This window comes from Fukomys damarensis, unplaced genomic scaffold (assembly GCF_012274545.1).
Source record: "Fukomys damarensis isolate Sample0158 unplaced genomic scaffold, DMR_v1.0_HiC HiC_scaffold_16, whole genome shotgun sequence".
NCBI lineage: Eukaryota > Metazoa > Chordata > Mammalia > Rodentia > Bathyergidae > Fukomys > Fukomys damarensis.
In genome coordinates, this window is record NW_022900928.1 from 66,143,483 (window position 1) to 66,160,598 (window position 17,116).

At 38.5% G+C, this 17,116-nt stretch overlaps 1 protein-coding gene across 1 annotated transcript in view; it reads left to right on the forward strand.

The window, feature by feature from the left end:
- Ube4a (ubiquitination factor E4A) overlaps positions 1-17,116 on the forward strand; it is a 38,604-nt gene that overhangs the window by 17,887 nt on the left and 3,601 nt on the right. Inside the window, exons 11-18 of the mRNA XM_010629348.2 lie at positions 1,712-2,016; positions 3,621-3,753; positions 4,876-5,063; positions 7,456-7,556; positions 7,644-7,757; positions 9,218-9,392; positions 14,660-14,840; positions 15,256-15,403. Coding sequence (XP_010627650.1) covers positions 1,712-2,016; positions 3,621-3,753; positions 4,876-5,063; positions 7,456-7,556; positions 7,644-7,757; positions 9,218-9,392; positions 14,660-14,840; positions 15,256-15,403 — 1,345 coding nt within the window. The remainder of the gene's footprint in view (positions 1-1,711; positions 2,017-3,620; positions 3,754-4,875; positions 5,064-7,455; positions 7,557-7,643; positions 7,758-9,217; positions 9,393-14,659; positions 14,841-15,255; positions 15,404-17,116) is intronic.

A 17,116-nucleotide genomic window follows, 5' to 3' on the forward strand; every position in this document is an offset into this window, starting at 1 on the left:
TAGAGATTTATTCTAAGGGCTCACGTTAGAATCTAGTGGTAGGGCCGGGGATTTAGTTCAGCAGTTCTGCCGCCTGCCTTGCAAGCACAAGGACCTGAGTTCGATTCCCGGTACCAAAAAAAAAAAGAATCTAGTGGGAAAAGGGCATAGTATGTATATGTGTTTATATGTGTCAGCTTTGTCCACATTACTTAAACTTCTTTTTGATTTTTCACCTATTTTTAAATTAAATACTTTTTAAATTAAAATAATATTTTTCTGCTGGGTATGTCAGTACACATCTGTAATCCCAGCACTCAGAAGGCTGAAATGGGGCCAGGGATTTGGCTCATTGGTTCTGCCGCCTGCCTCTCAAGCACAAGGTCCAGAGTTCGATCCCTGGTACGAAAAAAAAAAAGTCTGAAACAGGAGGATAGTTGTGAGTTCAAGGCCAACCTAGCTACATAGTTCAAGGCTAGCCGAAACTACACAGCAAGACCCTGTTTCAAAACACACACACACACACACACACACACAAAATTTTTTTTATTGTTTATTTTCTCTACATTTTTTTAAGTCACTACTTTCGTTTTGTCATCTGGGAAAGTGTAATTATTTTTATTATATATTTCATTTTCTAATCTTGAATTTTCGTTGCTTCTCCTGATGAAAAAAGACCATGCTCTGCTCTGTAGTGTAGGGACAAAACTGGCAAAAATTAAGAAAATATACAATGAGACCAATACAGCTACAAAAGTTCTGTGTATCTAAGATAAAGATGATTCTAGAATGCGAAGGTTTGAATACTAAATTGTATAATTTCCAAAAAGGAATTTAGTTCTGACTAGCCATACATCATTCTACAGTTTTTTTTCTCTTAGCTGAATAGACTATAAATAAGGGGGAATAAATAGCAACTCAGTTATAGTTTCAGTTTATAGCAGGAGTTATTTGGAATTAGCAGTTCTTAAAGCTTTCTCAAGATACTTGAATTAACATGGGATTTTTCAAAACTCAAAATTACTGGAAAAATGAAAAGAAGTTCAGCATGTGCTTAATCTTGACTAATGATATAGAATCAAACACAAAAATGAATGTCATTACTTTGCCAGTAGCTAGCCCTAGACATTATCCATAGGACTGGAGGAAATTATTTTGTATTGTACACATAGAATCAATTATAGCTTTAAAATATGGGCCTTCCTTTCAGTAGAAAAATGTTTGGATAAACTTTTGTGAAGACTAACTTAATTTTACATTTAACCAGAAGAGCTAGAGCTGCACTTAAGTTGCATCCCAGCTGGTAACTTTTTTACATGGATTATACTAAAAGACCAACCATCCAATTTACCCTATCACAGCATAATCATTACACCTGTGTCTTGTAAAACTGTCCCACTCAGCTTCTTATATTTCTTATTACTACATTTATTTTATATAATAACAGCCCGACCAAACTATGATGCATTTCAACTGAAGGCTGTTAACTCTTTGTAATTAGCTTCAGTTTTGTTGAACACTTGGTAACATTTTCCCAGAGCTACGCACCTTGCCTCTGTCTTGTCAGTAACTTTCATGAGTGCCTTCTTTGTCATTATGACTGCAGTTCTCTATATCCTCAAAGAGAATGCTAGAATAAGCACATGAGGGTTTGTTTTGCTAGAATGGTCTATAGTAGGCTGTCCCCATATGAGCCTCCCTGACCCAGTCTCTTCTGCTTTCTTGGGGGCAGGTTGCATGATCAGATGGTAAAAATCAACCAAAATCTGCATCGGCTGCAGGTTGCCTGGCGGGATGCTCAGCAGAGTTCTAGTCCTGCTGCTGACAATCTCCGTGAGCAGTTTGAACGACTGATGACCATCTATCTTTCTACCAAGACTGCCATGACTGAGCCACAGATGCTGCAAAACTGCCTAAATTTGCAGGTGTCCATGGCTGTTCTTCTGGTTCAGCTGGCCATAGGCAATGAGGGCTCACAGCCAGTAGAACTAACTTTTCCTTTGCCAGATGGCTACAGCTCTTTGGCTTATGTGCCAGGTAAGCAGGCTGTCCCCCAGGAACCTCCTATTTATAGCTACCTAAGTTTAACTGGGTCATTTTGGAAGTTTAATCTTCAAAATACTCTTCCTTAGTTATTCAGCTGCTTTTAGAGAAACAGTTCCAACTTGTATCTACTGGTCAGAAGGAGGGCACTAACAATATGTTTCTCAACCTTGTGTTCCTGTTGCCGTGCATATCAGAAAATAGTCTTTGAAAAACTTAAGTGCAAACAGAGTTTTCATAGCTATTAGTCGCTGTCATTGTTTGTCATTCAACTTATAAATTTGTCTAACTTCTTGTAACACAGAAGGGAAAATGTGTGTATGTATGTCAGGGAGGGGTCAGTGGATTATTACCCTTTGAGTCAGTTTAAATGTTCTTGATCACTTATTGGTCAAATATTGCTGTTAAAAAAGAAACAAGGTTTATTATATAAATGTACCAACTCCCCAAGATGATTATAAAATGCATGTACTAATAAAATGAAAAAATAGGTATTGCTGTTGAACAAATTACCCCAAAATATAGCAGGTTAAAACAACAAACATGGCTGGGCGTGGTGACACACACCAGTAATCTCAGCACTTTGGGAGTCTGAGGCAGGAGGATCAGAAGTTTAAGCCCAGCCTAGGCAACTTAATGACTTAGAAGACCCTGTCTCAGAATAAAAAGATGAAAAAAGGGCTGATAATGTAGCTCAGTACTCCCCTCTCACCCCCTCCCCAAAAAATCTTACACAGTATAGCTGCGTCAGGAACACAGGTGCACTCAACTGCATGATTCTGACTCGGAGGACCTCATGTGCTTGCAGCCATGCTGATGAGGGGCATGGGGATCTGGGAATTCAATTAGAGCTGAAGGATCCACTTACAAGCCAGTCATATGGTTGTTGACAGGCCTCACTTTTGGCCAGCAACCTGTTTTCCAAGCCCCATGTGTCAGCTTTTCTTAATACTGCTCATAGTGGCAAGAACCCAAAACAGAAGCTACAAGCATTTATACCTAGTCTTGGAAATGACACACTGTCTTTTCTGCTGTGAACTTCAGGATATATCTTCTACCCTAGAAGAATAGAAAGGGACTGCACAAAGACAAGACCAGGAGATGAGAATCATTGTGGGACAATCCCAGAGGCTAGCTACCGTAGTCATCAGATACAAAAATTGTGATTAGCAATTTTCTGACACCTAAAGGATTATTTAAATTTAAATAGTAGTTAACCTTGAGAGTAGAAATCAAAATAAGTATAAAACTGCAAGCCAGCACCCTAGGAGGCTGAGGCAGGAGGGTTGCAATTTTGAGTCCAGTGTAGGCAGTTTAGCAACTTAGCGAGACCCTGCCTCAAAATAAAAAATTAAAACAGGGCTGGGACTGTACACAGGGTGAAGTCTCTTAACTTCAATCTGCAAGAAATAAAAATCAATGAAACTAAAAGGAGTTACATTTAAAGGAGAACCTACATTCATTAACTTATCATCCTTAGTCTTATAAGGCCTTTGGTGGTTTTTTACCTTCATTAAGTAGCATAAAGAGAGTTATTTAAATGTTTAGTACCAGTAGACAGAAATATGACTAATTCCAGTGAACGTTTTATTTTTCAGAATTTTTTGCAGATAACCTGGGTGATTTTCTCATTTTCCTTCGCCGTTTTGCTGATGATATCTTGGAGACATCGGCAGATTCCCTGGAGCACGTCCTTCACTTTATCACCATTTTTACTGGAAGCATAGAAAGGTAAAGTGCTGAAAGTAGGGCTCTGTTACTATTTAGAGCTCTACAAAAATTCTAGTTTTCTATTTTTTTTTTTTTGGTTTTTTGAGACAGGGTCTCGCTATGTAGTTGAGACTGACCTGAAACTCACTATGTAGCCCCAGGCTGGTCTCGAACTCACAGCGATCCTCTTGCCTCAGCCTCCCAAGTGCTGGGATTACAGGCGTGCACTGCCACGTTCAGCTAAAAACTCTAGATTTCTAACCCAAGAAATATGCCTGACTTACAAGGGGTTACGTTGAGATGTTCTGTTAACTTTAATGAATCACCTGACCATCCTATGGTTAGCCAAAAATCCCACTATTGAGAGGCATTTGAACCTACGTGTGAGATACCAGATGGAATTTCAACTGCTAGTTGCTGGTTAAAATAGTTCCCATAATGCCAGAAGTCTTATCAGAAGCAGCCAGGCACTAATGCTTTTCTGCTAATTCTGTGATAACAATGTTTGCTTGTACTGTTATGAGTTGGATGAGTAGTAAACTGATTCAAATTTCTTGTCTTTCTAACCTTTTCCCAAAGGAAGGTACCATAGCTTTTAGACTTGCCTCTCTGATTTTTTTGTTGCATAGGCCAAAGAACAAAAATTCTGTGTACAAAAGTGCACATTTACTACACGGTAACAAGAATGACCTACAATTCCCTGAGCTATATTAATGAAAAGTAGGTAGAAGTCAACCCTTCACTGAGCAGAGCAGACCTAATAAGAAATATAAGTCAGATAGTATTTATTAGGCACGCACAATATGCATTTGTGGGTAATAAGATAATTATAACCTAATCCTTATCCCCTGAAAGCTTAGAAGGCAGGTTTATCCGAAATGAAATTATGAGAAAATAGTATGCAGTAAATGATGCATTATAGAGAAGACAATTGAATGGCTAAGCATTAAATAAAAACTTAGGTGCTCTTCCTCATATTGAGTAGGCTGTTATCTCAAATGTTAAATGATGTACCTGGCATAACCCCAGTACTGACAAGATTTAAAAGTGCAGAGGTGGACTGACCCCTTATGTAGAGAAAACAGGACCATAATTTGAGGAGTTAAGTTTGCCTGCTCATATTGCTTTCTGCTCTTTTTGCAGAATGAAGAATCCACACCTAAGGGCCAAACTAGCCGAGGTATTGGAAGCAGTAATGCCTCATCTGGATCAGACCCCAAATCCCTTGCTGTCCAGTGTGTTCCACCGGAAACGTGTGTTCTGTAACTTCCAATATGCACCCCAGCTTGCAGAAGCTCTAATCAAGGTTTTTGTGGACATTGAGTTTACAGGTAAAGCAGTCGTGCAGCCAAGTTCAGAACTGAGGAGCTAATACCCCTGAAGTTTCATAGCTTGATCACTTTTTTTTTTTGTACTGGAGATCATAAAATGTTAAATGTACCTATCACTAGAGGTTGGACATACCTTTTAAAGTGGTCTTATGCAACTCCTTAACACATCTTGCCTGGTAGTTGAGAAGGGATACTGTTTAATCAAACTTAGAAACTCAGGGCTAAAGAGACTCAAGGGAATGCTGCTTGCTGATATGTTAGAGAATCAGTTAGATGGTTAAAATCACTCAATCATCGTGCTATCTCATTAACCCCATTCCAACTTTTTTTTTTGTACTGGAGATCAAACTCAGGATCTTGTGCTTGCAAGGCAGGCACAGTGTCACTAAGCTAAATCCCCGGCCCACTTGATCACTTTCTGAACATCAGAGAATTATCAAAGCCATCATTTATGGAATGTCTACTGTGTGCCACATTGATGCTGAGTGTTTTGTTTTGATTTTTTCCAATACTGAAGACTGAACCCAGGGCATTCCCTAGCCCTTTTTTTTTAGATCTCATTAAGTTGCTGAGGTTATGCTCAAACTTTCAATCCTGCTGCTTCAACCTCAGTACTCATGCACCACCATGCCCAGCTTCTGCTTTTTAAAATTAATTATATCATTGGGCTGGGGATTTAGCTTAGTGACACCATGCCTACCTTGCAAGTACAAGGTCCTGAGTTTGATCGCTGGTACAAAAAAAAATTATTTGTTACCATCTGAAAAGTATAACTTTATTATTCCTATTTTATATATGAAGAGACAGATGCTCAAAAGAGTAAACTAGGAATGGGGGTATAGCTCAGTGGTACAGGGCTTGCCTAGCATCCATGGGTCCCTAGGTTCAGTGCCTAGCACTGCAAAAAAAGAGATTATTTGTCCATGTCTTACACCTACTAAGTGGTGGAACCAGCTCTTTTTTTTTCACCTTTCACCAGAAAAACCCCAACATAGTCTCATTACCCACATTATATTGTTTGGTGGAATAATACTCAATTAAGTTAGGCTAATGAAAACCTGTCTTCATTTTTCTTTGCCTCAAAATGTTAGAATGGAGGCCAAGGATTTAGCTCAGTGGCACCATGCCTGCCTTGCAAGCACAAGGTTCAGAGTTCAATCCCCAGTACAAAAAAAAGTTGGAATGGGGTTGATGAGATAGCATGATGATTGAATGATTTTAACCATCTAACTGATTTTCTAACATATCAGCAAGCAGCATTCCCTTGAGTCTCTTTAGCCCTGAGTTTCTGAGTTTGATTAAACAGTATCCCTTCTCAACTACCAGGAAAGATATATTAAGGAGTTACATAAGACCACTTTAGAAGGTATGTCCAACCTCTAGTGATAGGTACATTTAACATTTTACTGGCTGCCTTTCCATTGCTTTTTGCTTTTGTTACTTGCTTACCTCTGGGCCTTAATTTCTTCATCGGTAAAATGGGTCAAAGCAATGTTTCAATGAAATAGTACACATAAATCTTTGTCATACGTAAGGAGTGGCACAATATGTCACTGTCATTCCATCATCACATAACCATGTAACTAAAGAGTTGTAATATGGTACAATTTTGGTTTATTTCTATAGAAATAAAGGTTAAGACATTTGTGTTAAATGGTGGCAGAATGAAATTCTAGGTCTTCTGACTATAAATCCTGCACTCTTTCTTTATTATATAACTCAGATATAGGGCATGATTTTTCAAAGAATCATAAACTAACTTGCTACGGCCAGGTGTAGTGGCTCACACCTGTAATGCCAGCACTCAGGAGGCTGAGGCAGGAGGATCTCTGATTTCAACACCAGCCTGGGCTACATAGTGAGTTCCAGGTCAGTTGCAACTACATAGTGAGACCCTGTCTCAAAAAACAAAAAACAAAAAAATACAAAGAACTTACTTGCTACATCGTTGGGATATAGTCTGAAGAACATGGGAATTACTTGGTGTCCCACTCTGCACATGACTATCCCCGTCTAATGCCAGCTCAGAGGCTTCATACATGTAGGGCACATTTGGATGTGGAAACGTTAGTTCCTTTAACTTTTATTTGACATCATTGTCCTCATCTCTTGCTGAGTAATGTATCCTTTAGATCTCTTTTCTCATTCTGTCAAGTTAGGAGATGAGCAACTAGTTGACCCAACTCTTAATGTGGGCTTTTAGAAACTCCTAGGAAAGATTTTGCCAGTGACTTCATACATTCTGAATAGAAGAAAATGACTGCACATAGATAAAAGCTCCTACTCACTCTCTAATAGATGACATTTGCTGATCTCTCCCTGTCTCTCGCTCTCTCTCTCTCTCTCTCTCTCTCTCTCTCTCTCTCTCTCTCTCTCTCTCTCTCTCATACAGGAGATCCCCATCAATTTGAACAGAAGTTTAATTATCGCCGTCCCATGTATCCCATCCTAAGATACATGTGGGAGACAGAGTCCTATCGGGAAAGCATTAAGGTGCGAGGATTTTTGGTGAAATCATTTACTTCAGATAAGGCCCAGCACGTGGTGATTCAGTATTGAAACAGTTTTCTTTTCTTTCAGGATTTGGCTGACTATGCCTCTAAGAATTTAGAAGCCATGAATCCCCCACTTTTCCTCCGCTTTCTTAACCTGCTAATGAATGATGCCATCTTCCTTTTGGATGAAGCCATACAGGTTTAAGAAAAAAAAAATTTAACTGCTCCTATACCAGCAAATCATCATCAATACTTACTTTTGACCTTAGATCAATTCTTACACCCTTATTCCCAGTCTAAACCAAAACTATCTGAGTAGTAGTATATTTACAAATTTACAGTTAGAGCTTTCTAGATTAATGACCTTTTAGAGGTCAGGGGTCATTGAGGCCTCACAGGCTAGGTTGGGTACTTTGACAGAGTTGAAAATATAGTGTGATGAAGATAAACTAAGGTGGAAGCAGGAGTCATCAGGCCAGCATTAGAAAAAGAAATCAAAAGATCTTATTTTTGATCAGTGTCTTTCACCTGTTTTCTATACATCAGTAACAGTAGTTCACTGAGATAGTGATTTTTTAATCCTCTCTTATAAAAGATTCTGATTTTTTTGCATCACTACTTAAAAACCCTCTGGGTTATTTTTCATATAAAGACTAAATCATAGGTCCGGGGATTTAGCTCAGCGATTCGGTGGCCTGCCTTGCAAGCATAAGGACCCGAGTTCAATCTCTGGTACCAAAAAAAAAAAAAAAGACTAAATCATCATTGTTCTTCATCTGTCTACTGCCCCTAACCCTAGTTGTATTGTAAAACATGTTACTTTACAAAGTGTAAAATACAGCTGAGAATCTCTCAGCTCCTACATTGTTTTGTTTAACTTCTTTATTGAGCTGCTTTTCTCATTCCTTTAAAAACTTACGAGTGCCTATCGTATACTGTAGAACTTTCCTGTGATGAGTTTAAGCTGGAGCAGCAGTGCTGAAGCAGGAAAATCTTGAGAGTAGCCATGAACAGTGAGGAGTTCATTTTACTGATAATGCCCAAGTAACTTGTGCTTGACTTGTGAGAAAGATTTGCTCTCCTGCCTTTTTTATAATCCTACATGCTAAACAAAATGAGACTAGGTCTTGTTATATATAAACAGAATGTTTTAAGCAAGAGTGGTGTGCATAAGAATGAAGCAGGTGGCATTTTTATGAGGCTATTTAACTTATTGTTTGCTATAACAGTAAGGATGATGAAAGGTAGAGAGTTTTAAATAATTACAATTCACTTTCCAGATGTCTTATATATTTGATAGAGCTTTCATTTTAGTAGGCAGGGTTTTTTCATCTTTTAGGAAGTGTTTACTCTTTTTTCACTGTAGCCTGCTTTTTTGGCCTGGGTTTCATATATTATACCATTATTCTATTTCCTAATAGTATACTGTTTCTAGGGGAATTACTTGTTAATCTATCCAGGTTAAACTAAATATGAGGATATAATTCTTTCTTTCCAAAAGTTCTTTTTAAGCTTCAGTCCTGTACTGACAGATAAAAGATCATGTCTCTTTTATTGTCCCTAGTTTTCCCAACTTAGTTAACTGGATTTTAAGACCTCTTAAATGTCGTGTTCCTTTAATTATACTTTTCTGATCTATCGCACCTATGGTTTCTGTAGTATTTGAGCAAGATAAAAATTCAGCAAATTGAGAAGGACCGAGGTGAATGGGATAGTCTGACTCCAGAAGCTCGCCGAGAGAAAGAGGCTGGCCTACAGATGTTTGGGCAACTGGCACGTTTCCATAACATCATGTCCAATGAAACAATTGGTACCCTTGCCTTCTTAACATCAGGTAAGAAAAGAAAGACCGCTACTATCCAAAAAGAAATGTAGTAGACAAGATCTGCTATTCTTGGGGGATCAACCCCACTGAAACTAAGAATTCTCTGGTAATAATATCCTCCACATCAAAGAGGGAAATAAATCAGGAGAGAAGCCTCACAGAGAATGATGGTGCCCATTGTTAATATGCCAGAAAGTGTAAGTTGGTAACACAGTTGGTTTCTTGAAGGGAGCTGGGAGTTTACCTTACTGATAGACCACATGCTTAGCATGCAGAAATCCGTAAGTTCAATCCCCAGTACTAACAACAACAAAAACTTTCATGAGGATGTTAACCATAGAAATATACATGGTATATAGCACATATACTAGAGGAAATCCTCTACTGTGAAACACATAATAGATAAAAACTTTTAAAATTTCTTTTAAAATGTTTTGATCTCATGGGGACAAAAGAATATACAGCAGCCACAAAACAAAACAAAAATGGGGAAAAAATTAAAGAACAAGAAAAAGCTTTGGATATTGAAAATTTACCTTAAAAATTTTCAAATATTCACTAGAAGGATTAGAAGAATAAATTCAAGGAATTCTTCCATAAAGAACAACAAAGAAAAAAAAAAAGAGGAGAGGGTAGATAAGAATATAGATGATGGACCTAGGAAATCACAGAAGAAAAAATTCATACCGAAAAGTTCCCAAGACTTAAAATAGCCTCTAAATTGAAAGGACCTGGCACAGAAAATACGTTTTAAAACCCACTCTATGGAACATCATTGTGAAATTTTAGAAAATCATGCTAAAGACAAGACCTTCAAGAATCCCCAAAGAAAGTCAGGAAATATACTGTGATTTAAGAATAAAAATGGCAAGGCTGGGGATGTGACTCAGTGGCCTCCTGCCTGCCTGGCAAGTGCAAGGTCTTGAGTTCAATCCCTGGTACCAAAAAAAAAATACTTTGGCCAGGGATGTAGCTCGGCAGCACAGTGCCTGCCTGGCAGGCTCAAGGTCCTGAGTTCAATCCCCAGTACAAAAAAAAAGAATCAAAATGACAAGCTAGGTATGGTAGTACATGCCGGCACTTAAAAGGCAGTGGATTCAAGGGCAGCTTGGTTTACATAGTTCAAGAATCTAATAACCAGGTGAACTACAAATTCTGTTTGAGGGTAAAATATGTTCAGTTTTCTTAGCAAATTTATTTCTTGTGTCCCTTTAAGGGGTATACAGTATAAGAGTGGCTCAGAGCAGATTCCCGGAATGAGGATACAGTGACGTATAGATTGAGCAGTCCAGGTTGGAAGAAAGGAGGGAAACCTCCAGAAAGAATGTTTCAAAAAATTACAGAATAGTCAGGAATGACCATATTGCAGTTATAATTCTTATAGAGAGTTTGGAAAGGATTTAGTACTAGGTACTGTGAAAATAAGCAAATGAAAAAATTGTATTAAAAAGAAACTATGGGCCTGGTATTTAGCTCAGTGGTTCTACCTCCTGCCTCACAAGTACATAGACCCAAGTTCAATCCCAGTACCAAAAAATAAAAGTAAAAAGAAACTATGTAAACCTGGAATTACAGCACATTCCTATAATCCCAGCACTCTGGGAGGGCGAGGCAGAAATATTACAACTTCAAGGGCAGCCTGGGTAATTTGGTTTTTTGTTTTGTTTTGTTTTTTGGTACTGGTAATTGAACTTGGGACCTTGTGCTTATAAGGCAAGCAGCAGGGCCAGGGTTTTAGCTCAGTAGTGCCACCGCCTACCTTGCAAGCACAAGGACCCAGTTCCATCCCCAGTACTACCAAAAGCAAAACAAAACAAAACAAAACAAGGCAACAAGGCAGGTAGCAGAACCACTAAACTAAATCCCTAGCTCCAGCCTGGGTAATTTGATTTGGTGAGACCCTGTCAAAAAATTTAAAAGGTTCATTTATAGCTTAATAGATGCACATTGAGGCCATATTCTCAAGTGAAATAAATAGGACACACACATGTAAATAGCGAACAGTTTCTCTGGTGTGAAAAAGTAAAAGTATAAATAAGGTTCATATTGTATCATTGATAATGTGAATAGGAAGAAAAGGGCTAAAGGAATAAGGGAAGTAGGAAGGGTGGGAAAAGAAAAGATATGAGAAAAGGAAAAAATGGTGTAAATGATGATGTAAATACGGAAGGATGGAGGGGGTGAAGGGAGGGCAGGGGTATGGGAAAAAATGGGAACCAAGATAATGTCATATAAAGGTACAAGATCCTAACGATGAATGTAACTGTACTGTATGCCTAAAAAGTACCAATAAACTCAATGAAAAAAATTTAAAAAGATTAGGGATACAGCTCAGTGCAAAGGCCAGGGGTTTGATCCCCAGTACTGGAAAAAAAATTTTTTTTTTAAGGGTAGGACACCACATGCCAGGAATTTATCTCAATGGTTCCTCCACCTGCCCTCGCAAGCTCAAGGTCCCTTGTTCAATCCCCACCACCACCACCACCCCCGTACCAAAACAACAAAATGAAAAGGTCACCACATGCTTTGCTGTGAATGATATTTACATAATCTTAATGATATAAACTCTAAAGTGTTTAGCCAAAAATTTGGTTATTAGCCGGGCGTGGTGGTGCACACCTGTAATCCCAGCACTCAGGAGGCTGAGGCAGGAGGATCGCTGTGAGTTCGAGACCAGCCTGGGCTATGTAGTGAGTTCCAGGTCAGTCTCAACTACATAGTGAGACCATGTCTCAAACAAAACAAAACAAAAATTTGGTTATTTACTGGGATTTGTATTTGAGGAAGCAAAGTGGAGCAAGAAATGAGAGCTAAATCTTCATCTATAGTAGAATCAATAGGTTATAACTAGGGCCTGGGATTTAGCTCAGTGGTTCTGCCACCTGCCTTGCAAGCACAAGGTCCTGAGTTTGATCCCCAGTACCCAAAAAACGAAAGAAAAAGAATAGATAATGGATAAAATTTAAAAATCAAGGGGCTGGGAATTTAGCTCAGTGGTACTGCTGCCTGCCTCGCAAGCACAAGGACCCGAGTTAGATCCCTGATACCAAAAAATCAAAATCAAAATCAAGAACAGTATACTACAAGTGTAATCATGCTATCTATCTGTCTTACTAAACTTAGCATGTAATTTTTTTTTTTTTTTTTTTTTTTTTTTTTTTTTTTTTGGATTTCATGCCCTGTGACCGAGCAGTTCCTTATAAATTTGTTATGGAGTAATGAGTCTATAGGATATAAACATCTGCTTATCTTCAGGAGATATGTTCCGAGAACCCCTACAAATGTCTGAAACTACTGAGAGTACCAAACCTGTATATATTGTTTTCTCCCTTACGTACATACCTATGATAAAATTTAAGTTATGAATTATGCACAGAGATTAACTTACAGAGTAGTAACTTACATAGATTTTAGCAGCGTGTGATTTTTTTTTTCTTATTAAGAACTTTCACTTTTTTCACTTGAAGCACTTTCTGGCTTCTTTTTGTCACATACAAATTGACAGTATGAAGCTGGGCGTGGTACTGCACCCCTTTAATCCCAGCACTCGGGAGGCTGAGACAGGAGGATCGCTGTGAGTTCGAGACCAGCCTGGACTACATAGTGAGTTCCAGGTCAGTAGCAACTACATAGTGAGACCCTGTCTCAAAAAAACAAAACAAAACAAAACAAATAAACAAAAAAAATTGACAGTATCAATACTTTTGCAGTGTGGAGCCAGTACTAAGTACAATACAGGTCACTGTGATATTCACAACAGTCCATCTAATGACTGGGAACCCTACTAATGTGCAGGTAATGTGTACAGCCTGCACATGCTGGACAAAGGGATGATTTACATGCAAAGTGAGATGGAGCTGGACCGCTCAAGATTTCATCACACCATTCAGAGGATGATGCAATTTAAAACTTAGAAATTGTTTATTTAGAGTTTTCCTTTCATCCAGGTACAGTGATATGCCTGTAGTCCTAGCTACTCAGAAGGGTAGAATTTTCTGTTCAGTATTCTATGACCGTGATTAGCCATGGCTAACTGAAAATGTGGAAAGAGAAGCAGTGGATAAGGGGGGACTGCTGTGCACATAAAGCTCATCAATAAGTAAGACTTTTATAATAGTAAAAAATTGAAAATTTTCAAAATGTACACAAGACAGATTAAATAACTCATAGTGCAGTTACCAACTGGAACGTTCAGTGGCCATAGTAAACAACATCCTTGTTACTCTATAGAATTTTCTGTGATGGTGAGAATGTTCTATAAGTCTGGATTCTCCAATACTATACACACCCTTCAAACCTCATTGATGAACACTTTACATATGGCTAGGGCAATGATCGCAATCTTTTAGAGCCTTCAGTGATAACAAATAGGCCACTGCAACATATGTGCCATAGGTTCACTGCCACAGAGCCATGCAACTAAAGAATTAAATTATTTTTTTAATTAATTAATTAAATTCAGGCATAATGGCACACTCCTGTAATCTCAACACTCAGAAAGCTGAGGCAGGAGGAGCACCACAAGTTCAGGCCAGCCTGCACTAAATAGCAAGTTCAAGGGCAACCTGAAGTGCAAAATGAGACTCTGGGTCCAGGGATTTGGCTCAGTGGTTCTGCTGCCTGCCTCACAATCACAAGAGCCCGAGTTCATTCCCCAGTACAAAAAACAGAATGAGACTCTGTCTCAAAAAAAAAAAAAGAAAATTTTACAGCACACGTGGCTACTACATTGGACAGCACAGGAATATATACTTACTAAAATGGTAAGATATTTATAATATAGTTACTGGAAAAAGTTATAGAATATGTACAATATAATATTTTTGCTTTTAAGATATGTTATATAAATATAGCCAGAAAAAGTAGACGAATGTATAGGAAAATATTAATACTGTTTATCTCTAGGCAAGAGTTTTTGTTTATTTTTTTCTTTCAGTATGGGGAATTAAACCCAGGGCCTTCATGCTGAGGTACATATCCATTCCCCTGCCCCCTTTTTTTTTGAAACTTTGAGGCAGGGTCTCATTAAGTTGCTCAGGCTGGACTCAAATTTGTAATCCTCCTGCCTCAGCCTCCCAGATGGCTGGGATTAGAGCATGAAATCACCATGCCCAGTTATTGTTTTCTTTTTGCTTCTTTTTTCATCTATACTTTCTGCAGTGAAAAATATATTACTTATGTAACTGAAAAAAAATAGTCCTGAGATCTCCAAGTAAACTAGACATAAATAAAGGATTATAATGCATTGAGTTTTCAGAGACTTTATTTTTTTCCAGAGATCAAATCCCTCTTCGTGCATCCATTCTTGGCTGAGCGCATCATCTCCATGCTGAACTACTTCCTGCAGCACCTGGTTGGCCCCAAGATGGGTGCCTTAAAAGTGAAGGACTTCAGTGAATTTGACTTTAAACCCCAGCAGCTTGTATCAGATATCTGCACTATCTACCTAAATCTTGGGTAAATGAGATTGGAATTGGCCAAATAAGAGGGGATGCTAATGTTTTGATAGTAGAGTGACTGGTTGGCTATTGTGTGGAAGCAGAAAAGAAATGGTCATTTCCAGTTGATTGATGAAGGAATCTTCTGTGGTTTTGAATGGGGAGATATTGTATAATCTGTGGGACATTGTTGAGGATTTCCAACATTCTCCTTGACCTATGCAAAGATAAACTTTACTGGTTATCCTATTGTTTGGGAAAGTAGTATTCTTTTACAGTCATGGGATACTTGATAGAGTTCTTCCTAGAAAATCAGAAGTCTTTGTAGATAAAAAGAACATTCATGGCTTATAAATGATGAGAATGATTCAGACCCATCTCTTAACTCTCTTGACCTACTCTCTGATACACAGTTTCTCCTGCTGTCCTTCCAGGGATGAGGAGAATTTCTGTGCCACTGTGCCCAAGGATGGACGTTCCTATTCCCCAACTCTCTTTGCACAGACAGTACGAGTCCTGAAAAAAATAAATAAGCCTGGGAATATGATAGTGGCTTTCAGCAACTTGGCAGAGAGAATCAAGGTGAGGGGGAGGAGAATTTGTTTGCTCCCATGTCCAATTTCAAAAAATCATAATTGACTTTGCTTTGCTGTTTTTTGCCGTATTTCGGGGAGATAAAGAGCAGTGCCTTAAAAACAGATGATTTTCCCTTGTCAGTCAATTATTAGAATTTCTGTTCTTTCACTAAACATTACTCTTACATATAACAGCAAGAATAAATTCACATTTCTGGGCCCAGGGATTTGGCTCAGTGGTTCCACCGCCTGCTTCACAAGCGGAAGGTCCTGAGTTTGATCCTCAGTACAAATAAATAAATAAATAGATAGATAAATAAAATTCACATTTCTATTAGAAGAAAAGAATGTATAGGGGCTGTTTTTATGAGAACTTTTACACCCACAATTACCAGTAGATTTTTCAAATGTGGAATTAATACAGAACTTTCTAAAATAAAATTCCAAGATAAGTAGTTTTTAGTCAATGATTTATGCTGATTTTCTCTGTTCTCTGCTTTTGTATTTGGTAGTTGGCGTACATTTTAGAGGTTAAAACACTATATTGTATTCAGCTAATCCCTTTGGTTGGAGTATGACAGCTCCATTGGAAGTAGTGAAGAAAGCTGGCATGGGGACACACGCTTGTAAATCCTGCACTTTGGGTGGCTGAGGCAGGAGGATCACCAGTTTGAGTCCCTGTTCAAAATGAAAGATAAGGACTGGAATGTAACTCAACGCAAAGGTCCTAGGTTCAATCTCTAGCACTGCCCCCCCAAAAAAATGTGATGAAAAAGGGCCGGGGATTTAGCTCAGTGGACCCAGAGTTCTATCCCCAGTACCCCTCAAAAAAAGAAGTGATGAAAAAGAAAGAAAAGTCCAAGAGAAACACTCCTTTTTTTTGTACCAGGGATTGAACTTGGGACATTGTGCTTGCGAGGCAGGTGGTGGAACCACTGAGCTAAATCTCTGGTCCTCTTTATTTTTTTAGTACTGGAGATTGAACTCAGGACCCCGCACTTGTGCCACTGAGCTAAATCCCCAGCCCCAAAACACTCTTTATTGATAGCAGTGTTCTCTAACTTTTTTGTTGGCTGGTTTTATTTTCTTGAGGTTTTTGAGACAGGGTCTTATTGTATCACCTCAGACTCATAATCTTCCTGCCTCAGCTTCCCCCACTTTTTTTTTTTTTTTTGTACCAGGGATTGAATTTAGGACCTTGCATGATGCCACTGAGCTAAATCCCCAGCCATCAGTTTCTTTTTTATTATTGAGTTGGGCTTCATCTAGAACTTAGGAACATGAATTCCTAGGAACTAGATTTGTATAGGAATCACATTTTGAGGCACTTTTTTTTTTTTTGGTACCGGGTACCGAACTTGGGATCTTGCACTTGCGAGACAGGTGGCAGAACCACTAAGCTAAATCCCTGACCCTTGAGGTCACTTTTAAATTTTTATACCTGTTTGTACCAAAACTGAGAAAGTGCTTTTCATATACAGACTGCATGAGTGACTTTGTAATTATGCAAATAATAACCCTCCCACCCTATCCCCTTTACAACAGAACTATTGCCAGAAAGACATACATGGGGTACTGTTTTTCTACTAACACTTAAACCCATTTCCAGTTGTGAGTGCCCACTGAGTCAACTTGAAGTCAGGGTTGAACTGAAATGCTAAATTTTGGCTTTTTTTTTTTTTTTTTTTTTTTTTTTTGCCAGGTGCACACTGTGGGCGCG